Genomic DNA, 9,777 nt, shown 5'->3' on the forward strand with positions numbered 1-9,777 from the left:
AACATGACACAATGCTTTGAAATATGTCAGTAAACTACTAAAATCTAAGAGACAATATAGTTCTGTACTGTTTCCTTCAGATAGCAAAGGCAAAGAACACTTTATATTTTTAACACCATATTTGGACTTTGATGAAAAGTTGGCAGATGTTGAAAAATTACAGAGAGATTTAACAGCTCGCGGATTAAATTTGAACGCAAAGGATATTAAAAATATGTGGCAATTTTATAAAATGATAAATTCAGATAAATCTAGATTGCTATTAAGAGCTCGAGAGATATCAGATGAATTGCAGCCTTTTTTCAAAAAGGAAAGTCTAACTACAAAAGAAGAATTAGAAGTTTTTAAATTAAAATTGCAAATCAAAACCATAAAACAAGACTTAAAATCGGTCAAAGATACTCTTAACGATTTAAACGAAAGTATAATAAAAAAAATGTTGCAGTTACCCAACGAAGTCGATGGAAGAACACCATTTCATTCCCCTGTGGTATTGAAACGTGTCAATTCTTTAAATGAAAATTCATATTCAGCAAATAGGAAAAATCACATTGAAATTGGAAAACGTCTTGGTTTATTAGAATATAAAAATCCTATGCAATATTACTTGTGCAATGATGCAGCTCTCTTTGAACTTGGTGTATTAAGTTACGCAGGAAAAATACTTAGCAAGGATAATATGATTAGAGTAGCGGGAGCTGATTTTAGCCGCAGTTTGGTAGTAAATGGTTCTGGTTTAAACCATGAAGACCCGGCAGATGCTTTTATAATAGACAATCACGGCGAAGTAGAAAAAGACTCACCGAATCATATGCATCTTGTTGGAGGTGCAAGTTTAATCTCACTTTTAGCTATGCACGCGAAACAACTGATAGACCCAAAACATTTTCCAGTAGCATATTTTTCTACTGGAAGACAATATACTCCTTTTCGACCAGGTTGTACTCCAATTGGTTTGTTTACAGTTTGTCAAGCATCAGCTGCACTTGCTTTTATATTAGTCAAAGATTCGAGTAGTCAAGAATATCATTCTCAATTTGAAAAATTGCTGAATACTGTCTGCACGTTGTATGATAATTTGTGTGATCACTATCAAATTGTCATGAGGTCTGCTTCAGAATTGCGACCTTGGGAATCGATGCGTGTGTCTTTTGAATTATGGTCGGCATTTTCAAAACAGTATGTAGAAATTGGTCATATATCCGTGAGCGGCGAATATTTCAGTAAAAGATTGCTGATCGCGTATCAAGCAACAAATGAACGAGCCTTTCCCTCTGTGATATCTGGCACTGTGTTGTCAGTACCACGTCTTTTGGGATGTTTATTGGAACAAAATCCAGATAAATTTGTCATTCCCCCAAAAGTCATAGAACATATGCCTACAAATTACTCTTCACTTTAAATTTAGGAAATGAATTTCTAAAGGACAGACTACATGCCAAATTTTACATCATACTCTGTACTTATGTTTTGATTTGCGCATTTTGGTTTTATTGTTTCTAGTATCGTCTACACGTATTTGTAGAGTTTTATGTATATATTATGTCAGAATAAATAATTTTGGCCATTTAAGTAATTAAGAAGCAGGTCTTTCCTTTTTTTGTATACTATATATCTATTCAAATATCCACACTATTATTTAAAAAAAAAAATCCTCATACTCTTCATTAGGCTTTTGTTTCTTATAACCATGTTCGACAAATTTATATTTTTTATCTTTTGTTTTTAAAAGTCAATTTCACGTTAATATTCTGGATTGTGCGTTTTTGCCACGAAGTATCGAGATCGACAGGCGTTATGGGTTTAGAGTTCGGACATTTACCAATTCGAATAAGAAAGATAGTGACTTATACTTTATCCGCGACCGATCAGAAATTTTGGGTAAAATTTTTCTCGCACAATGTACCAACTCTGTTCAAACGAGCATTACAAGCTTCTGTGCCGATACTTCCATGTAATATAAATTATTTCTAAAATTTCAGATTAAAAAATGTTTTTGTAGTTTTTATATTATAGCAATAAGAGTAATATTTATGAATTTTTAATTACAAGAAAATAATGGACTCTTAACACATTTAATTGTTATTCCTTTTTTTACAGCTACTCTACTTACGATCTGGCTCATGCACTGGTGTCCCATAGAGCACAAAAGATCAAAGAGGAAAGATCCAAAGTTATATGAAAATGATACATAAAATAGTTTCCGAAATATTCCGAGTTCGTTATTTTATTAAAAGTTTATGTTCAATTTCAATTAATTGAGATATTCTTTGTTAGCACGTACATCTTAAAAATTTAACAATAAGTATTATTAAATAGAGTATAAATTAAATTGCTATAAGGAAACAATTTTCATGTTTTGCTCCCGTTGTTTTACCCTTTTATGTACGAAAACAATATTTAATTAATAAAATTTAATTTGATTTAAATGTGCAAGGCTTAGTAACTTTAATTCTGTAGACTTAACAAACTATATCAAAATTATAAACAAAAAAATAGTATCGGGCTTTATCTAAATTAAAATGAAAAAATAGAATAAAGGTTAGAATAAAATTAATTCTATTGCATGCTTCCACTTCGAAGTTATTTATATTTAGTCAGCAAAATAAATGATTAAAAACATACTTTAAATAAGTAATTTAATAGTTTTATTTGAAATGGAACAATACGTATGTGACACATGAAGTATGGTCAGTAATCTAAAGCGCAGATTAGAGCAACACCTCTTTTAATCCAATGAGACTGCGCTTTTTGACTAGGAATCTCCATTGGTAACACGAAATTCGTCGAATGTCCGGTCGTGCTCAGTGTTCCTGCTCGATTAATGGTCTTATAAACAGGGCAAGAGTAGATTCCTTCTGGTTGTACGTGACCCACTTCCGGTAATAGTAGAATGGGTTCCATGTCTTTGAAAAGATGTTAAAAAAATCATTTATCACACAGACTAATATAAAACTATTAACCTTATGAAATATTTGGTAAGAATAGATTTTCAAAATAATTCTTCTAACTAAAATAACCATTTAGTGGCTGTAGATAACTATAATTCTTATCGTCACTTCATAAATTATCGATTGTTAATATAAAACTAACAATAATATAATATTTTTATTCTTTATTTACTTATGAAGCTTCATTTCAATCGATATGTAATATTTTTTATGACGTTTTTAATGCATTGTAAGTGACAGTATTTCTGTGATTATATTATTGAAAGATGGTTAGGTATTCTACAAAAATTTATCTCGTAATAGATTGTTATATTTACTGGTGTATAGTTCCTTGGGTAAAGACTCATTCAAGTATTCTCCATCCCATCGACATCCTTCAAGAAATAGACCATAAATGACGCAACCATCTAACGGCTTCTGCTTTGGCATTGCGCTTAACACCTATCATTAGAAGCAATTCTGTATGAATTGAATGAAATTGACGAAACCTTTATTTTTATAACATCCTTGTATTTAAATTCGAAAATTTTTAAATAAATATGACGATTGAGTGGTATAGATTTTTCGACTAAGAATACCTGGAAACTGAAATCGATCGTATCAATAGAAACAACATATTTTCGCGCGTAATTTTGCAGAGTGCCGGTCAAGAAGGCTTGTGGGAAATAAAAACCGGAAATCCAGAACGCTGCAGGTATACCTTTATCTTCCCAAGTCTTTAAAAAGGTAATTCTTTGTTTCAAATCCAGAAACCAAGCACCTGTATTTACATTTTAAAGATAAACAATATAATTAAATGCTTCATTATTCTCAAAATATTGTAGATTAAATTTTGCATCATAAATTTAAATTTGAATTTGTAATTTTTAATTTCAGCTCAAACTTGAATAAAAAATGTTCAATTTATGTTAAAATTTGAAATTTAAATTTAAACTAGCCCTGTTATTAATAATAAAATCTCGTCTCATAATAACCTAACCTTAATATCTTGATAGGACACAACGTTGCATTATATTGCTTTCGATTGTTTTCTATTTTTACAAATTTAATACTGCAAGAAAATTTCTATTTGTGCATACAATAAATCACATTGAAATAGTCTATCGACTACCGAATAATACTTTCAAATATCTTTTTATATTGGCTGTTCTGTTTATATTTAATATTAAAACCCGAATAAAAAATTACCGAGAGGTTTCAAGGATGGATAACCTTTATCCTGCCAAACTTTTGGTATTCTATTATTGTACAGACTATTCAACACAGTTTCTAATTGCTCAGACATCACGACCAGCCCCTTCAAAGCTTTCAGTAAATCCATCAGTGTTGATTTTACTACGTTTAGGAGACCGTTATAGCGTATAGCTTCTTGAAGTAGCACGGTGTTAAATGACTCTTCATACGAGACTGGATATCTGCGATAATAAGTATCATTTAACTTCTCATATCGAATTCGATAATTTAATAAAAGATATTCTTAGCCACGACAGAGTGGAATTTTATTATCTTGTTTTAAAGTATCGACAGTTCACTTTACCTAAAGGAAAAACAGGAGTACAAAGATACACAAATACTGAAAGTATAAGAATTTAAAATATATTTATACATAAAAAGGAAACTATTATAATATAAAAGCAACAAAAAATAAATATAATTGTTCTATAGTTAATCCAATATTAATTGGTTATTCCAGATCATTTTTACACTACATAATCCACATTCCACCATTGCAATATTATAACCTTTCAGCAATCAGAATGCATTAAGGTTATGACAGAGTACACAGTTGAATAATCTTTAAAGTGTCAATCAAGTTTGAACATAAATTCACATCATACTATCATGGATAATGTATTGAACACGAAGTACTTTCGCTGCACAGCAGCTAAGCTGAACATAGGCGGTATTGTGTCCAACATATCTTCAGCTAATTGGCTGGTAACCTCTTCGATACTGGCGGCCGCAGTGCCAATTTCTCGTGGCTGAAGAGCGAGTAGCGTGTTTAGACAAGCATAAGTCTCTGCTTGTGCGAAGCTGATGTCTGCGTTCGGATGCATTCCGAACAATGACGGGTCATCGTTCAAGGGGAATGTTTTTATGTACTCGATGTATTCATCGAACGTTGCCGTGTCTTCTAACTGGAACGCGTGGAAAATCAAGGAATAAGGAAAAATGTCAAGGTTATGTACAAGGTGTTTCAAAATTGTGGAACAAATCGAAATATGCGAATTATTTATAAGAAAAAGAGAATGATAATTTTTGAACATTGTAAAAATAACACCTGTTGGTACTTTCAAATCACATTAAAATGTAGAAAAGGTTATGGTAATTTTACTTGATAGTAACGTCCAGCTTCATCGAATTTGTAGATTGATGATAGAATCATCGGTCTGTAGAAATCTTGCAGGACAGTTAACACGCATCGACGGTCCCAATCATCTGTTATTCGACCTCCGTAGTTGATATGACCAGCTGTATATATCAGCACCTTCGCAGACGAACATGACCTCATAATCATGGAAAAGGAATTAATTTAAAAGAAATGAATGAAATGCGTCTTTCCTTGGTTAAGTAAATCTATTATTTACATATCTATGAATTTCTGAGGTTTTAATTTCACTATTGTATTAGACACGAGTTAATTTGTTTGCTATACGTATTATACTACATCTGTCAATTAAGAGGTTAAGTACTACTTATATCAAGCATACTGTAGATTAAAGATACCTTAAACGGTACAGTCTCGTATTCCAAAAGAAACATGTGCAGTTGTGATATACATATCCTTAAATCACCGTCAGTGAACTCGTACGGTATATTGAATCCCAGTGGGCCGAATTTTCTACGTTCCAGTAACGCCGAGTGAAACAAGCACAAAGAAAATACCAGCCACTTGAACTGTTGAACCTTCGGATGAGCAGACTGTAGAAAGCTTTGCATTTCTACCACTTGTGTGAGATAGGCGCGGAACATGTTCGCCTAAGAAAGGGAAAAACGCGCCATTTCCTTATACGACGTCGTTGTACATAGTCACGTGACTACGACGAGAGTGAAAAGTTCGAGAATCAATACAATATATTTCACTTCGAAATTAGTTCGTGGAAGAATAGAGATGAAATGAGAAGTTTTTCGATGAATAACGGAAGCTTTGAATCTCGAATACTTTTTTCTTCCGTACCTTTACGCCTCTAGGGGGCTCTATCGTCATTTTACTGCTGTTCTGTAGAATACTGACGGGGAAGTCCGGGGAGGGTGCTGAAGTTAGCCATAAGCGGAAATCGCGGTGATTCTTTCCCCGCGACAGTTGTTCTACTAGTGATTCTAACTGTGGCATCCAACTTGGTGCCAAATGGCAGTTCTGTTTAAAATTCATATTTTTTTAAATTTTTAGCAACAATATTTAATATTATATTGTACAAATTGTTATTGATTTAATGACATATATAATTACAATGTTTAAAAAGTTAACAAGATTTTTTTTAATATTTCAAAATTAATAGTTTCTATAAAAGAAAGATACTGTTATTTCACTGAATTGAATTTATCTATATCCACTCATATTGCAAGAAAGAACAACTAGCTTTTTCATACAGGAGCAAATCAAACGTGAACGAGTGCACTTTTAGAGAATCAATTTGTATCATGCAATCAAAAGAAAAAACGTCTCGGCATAACACGAAAGAAAAACAACGATCACCATCCGGATCGTATTCCTTTTTCCTATTTCTTCGTCATTCTTCCTTTTTTTATTGCACTACAATGAAGTATGCATTGCTTCCACAATTGTGTCATCAGGGAGAGATCTACCATTCTAACAGGAAATTTCGTTTTATTTATTCTCTGACATTTTCAATTTACATTCTATTGCATATTCATAAGTAACATTCAATTAGTTAAATCATAGTACATTAAGTAGTAACAAATTGTATATTTTCCTCTCTGAATTGATTTCTTTTTTACGAAGTAAAACTCCAATAAAAATGTTCAAGAAAGGTGAAATGCGATATTTTATGAATTTTTGCTTATATCTTTACGATCGTTTACGTATTTTTACATTTTTTATTATAATATAATTTACAAATTTGATCACTACTTTACCAATAATTTATCTTTACAAAATTTATAGGTTATGTAAGTTTGACGAGTACATATATTGAATTTAATAATTTGTTCATTTTAGATGCCATAAGTCTACACCAAACATTGAATTAATATTTGCAAAAATTTTCTCAAAAACAGATTGCCACTGAATGAGTTTGATAAGTAAAATACCAAGAATTTCTAATTCAATTCGTTCAGCCTTCTGCTCATCTCGGCCGAAAGGTGTTTCTTTGACTTGTTGTTTCGCTATCAAGCAACCGAAACCCCATCTCTCGGTGTGATAAATCATTTCCCCACCGGTTCCTCCTCCCTTTTATATATGTATATTCCGTAGATAAAGCGGATGTCTCCACTTTTTCTTTGTCCCTTCTTTTATCGCCTTAGAGACGAGCTGTCGGACGGTTGGTTGTCTCTTTTTAAACAGAGATAATCTTTTGATCGACGCTGGCAATATTTTGCGGTATAAATTGCGACAAATCTTCCGGCTACCATGCTGGAATATTCTATAGGGATTTATACGAAAGCTCGACTAGCATTTCCTCGAATATTTATTCCGCATTACGTGTTCATACAGGTTGAATCGCATGACTTGGAATAAGGACGTATTACAAAATGTTTTATGCTATATGAACCAAAAGGTACAGGATGTAATATTATTTCAAAGAAATAGCATTCAAAGATATTCCTGTTTTATAACCATTCCCTAATGGTATTCACTTGTCATTTAACCCTAGTGCGTTTTTCCGTTCGACTGTACACTTAAGGTCTTTAGTCAAGAAAGACCCGAAGGCTGTACTAAGATTAAAAATATATTTATCCCATATGTAAGCACCATCTGTCAAAATGTTCATACTTGAAAAAAACACCAGGAACCCTGTTCTGCCGATAACCTCAACATGGCTTCCGCTCTGGGCCCTTGTCCCTGTCCCAGAGAGATGGCGTGCAATTTCGTGCCCATCTTTAACTTGTCTGCGAACTTGTAGAGTTCCGCTGCTGGATCCGTACCGGTTGAAAGGATGAAGACAATGGGCGTAGTTGGCGAGGATTCGTTGTAAATCGCCGACAGCTCAGTGGTTTGGGGCTCGACGAACTTCTGGCCTAAATACTTGGCCAAGTACAGTTGCATCGCGTTGGTTACTTTGTCGGGTCGAAGACATTTTAGTATCAACATTTTTTGAAAATCGTCTAATTTTGACTGCCATGGTTCTGGATACGAGGCTCTAAGTGAAAAAAAATGCGGAAGATGGAATTAATTGGTCTATTAATTCACTCTGGAAAATTCTTGGATGCAGGATGTGAGAATATATGTGAGGTTAGTTAGTGGATTTATTGAAGGGGAATGTGAAAACATTGGAACAAGATTGTCATAGTAAATGCAAGTGGAAGTGGTGTTTCTTGTATAATTAAAGTGTACTTGTAAGTGTACACTGCATAAAGAATTAATCGTGATTTTTCTTATATTAAACGACCATTTGTCATCGATTTAAATTCCTCGAATACTTTCACTGCTCGATTCATGTTTGAAATTTAATACTCGAGTAATTTCTTAGGATCGAGAAGCAAATTTATTATGCAGTAATTGTTAGCTTCGATAGATTTATTATTTATTAAATTAAAATAAAAAATAGTGTCCTATGTAAGTATGTGTGAATAAGTGACGAACCTAACCTAAAATATCTGTTATTACTTTGAATGCGTAAAAACGTGTAAAATATAAATAGGTCATTTATTCTGAGTGATAACTTCACTTGTTCCGATACGGTTAAATTCATTTCTATAAGCGAATCTCACGTTCGGTCGAACAAGAAGAGCAACTTTAATATTACTCACAGATGCGCCTCCTGAGCGTCGAACACACTCTTAAATTGGGCCATCGACTGTTTGAAGAACTCCACGAACTTCTCGAAATTCGGCAAATTCTCGAGCGCTTGAATCTCTTTCCAGCAACGCGGAGTAATCCATTCGGGTGCAGGATTTGGCCCCTCCTATTAGAAAGTACGGGAAACTTTACCTGTCCGCAGAATATTCCAAATATCATACATGTCACTACTTCGCATCTATTTAGCAAGCCATATTTCACAGCTTCTTGTGCTTGTATTTTTATATATTTTTTGAAGCTTTACGTAATATTAATAAATTCCCGAAATTTTCCTCAAGTTTCATTATTCTTATTAATATTTCCTAACTTTCTGCAAATTTTCGTAATTTTCCGTAAAACCTAGAAAATTGTTTCTATTCTTTAGAAGTTTTAATTGCTTTTTGCAACATATGAAATAACGGAACACGTGTTACCTTGTTCGAGTTTGTTTCAAATCGTTTAATTCCACGCGGTAGAATTTCACGGCTTTAAAATAGAATTTTAAAAGGATTTTCTGCACGCGTGGTCGTTATTAGCGACATTCCCAGTTCTTTGTTTGCTGTTTTTCCATGGAACACGGGTGTTTTAAACTTGAAGTTCTAATTCTCGTACTCGCGGAAAATTTGCTCATGGTAGTTTTCCTCTGAGATGTTCATCAACTTTTCCCCTCTTTATACTTTAAAGAAATGTAATATTCTCGAAAACTGTTTCAACTATTTTTACTTTATTATTACTGTTTTAATATAACGTGAGAACGAATTTGACGTATTTCAGTTGTGGTTTTCAATTCTTATTTTTTTTTTTTAAACGGAATTTGTTTTGAATCATTCATAATATCACTTATATACCTTTTATACTTTTTCATAC

At 32.9% G+C, this 9,777-nt stretch overlaps 2 protein-coding genes across 2 annotated transcripts in view; one reads left to right on the forward strand and one right to left on the reverse strand.

The window, feature by feature from the left end:
• Nucleotides 1-7: 7 nt before the first annotated feature.
• Nucleotides 8-1,422, forward strand: LOC108571485 (serine--tRNA ligase-like; the record flags this gene model as incomplete). The annotated part of the gene is made up of 1 exon (XM_017933540.1): nt 8-1,422. A coding segment is annotated over one exon (1,395 nt), but the record flags the coding sequence as incomplete, so codon positions are not given.
• A 1,269-nt stretch (nt 1,423-2,691) lies between these two features.
• Nucleotides 2,692-9,777, reverse strand: part of LOC108571486 (dynein heavy chain 1, axonemal-like) — a 109,706-nt gene continuing 102,620 nt past the window's right edge. The window contains exons 51-60 of the mRNA XM_017933541.1: nt 8,883-9,037; nt 7,906-8,272; nt 6,130-6,309; nt 5,679-5,930; nt 5,287-5,439; nt 4,821-5,089; nt 4,140-4,366; nt 3,530-3,711; nt 3,269-3,392; nt 2,692-2,906 (exon numbers count right to left, since the gene is read on the reverse strand). Of these exons, the coding sequence (XP_017789030.1) occupies nt 2,692-2,906; nt 3,269-3,392; nt 3,530-3,711; nt 4,140-4,366; nt 4,821-5,089; nt 5,287-5,439; nt 5,679-5,930; nt 6,130-6,309; nt 7,906-8,272; nt 8,883-9,037 (2,124 nt within the window). The remainder of the gene's footprint in view (nt 2,907-3,268; nt 3,393-3,529; nt 3,712-4,139; nt 4,367-4,820; nt 5,090-5,286; nt 5,440-5,678; nt 5,931-6,129; nt 6,310-7,905; nt 8,273-8,882; nt 9,038-9,777) is intronic.

The sequence above is a fragment of the Habropoda laboriosa genome, unplaced genomic scaffold (assembly GCF_001263275.1).
Source record: "Habropoda laboriosa isolate 0110345459 unplaced genomic scaffold, ASM126327v1 scaffold40, whole genome shotgun sequence".
Taxonomy (NCBI): domain Eukaryota; kingdom Metazoa; phylum Arthropoda; class Insecta; order Hymenoptera; family Apidae; genus Habropoda; species Habropoda laboriosa.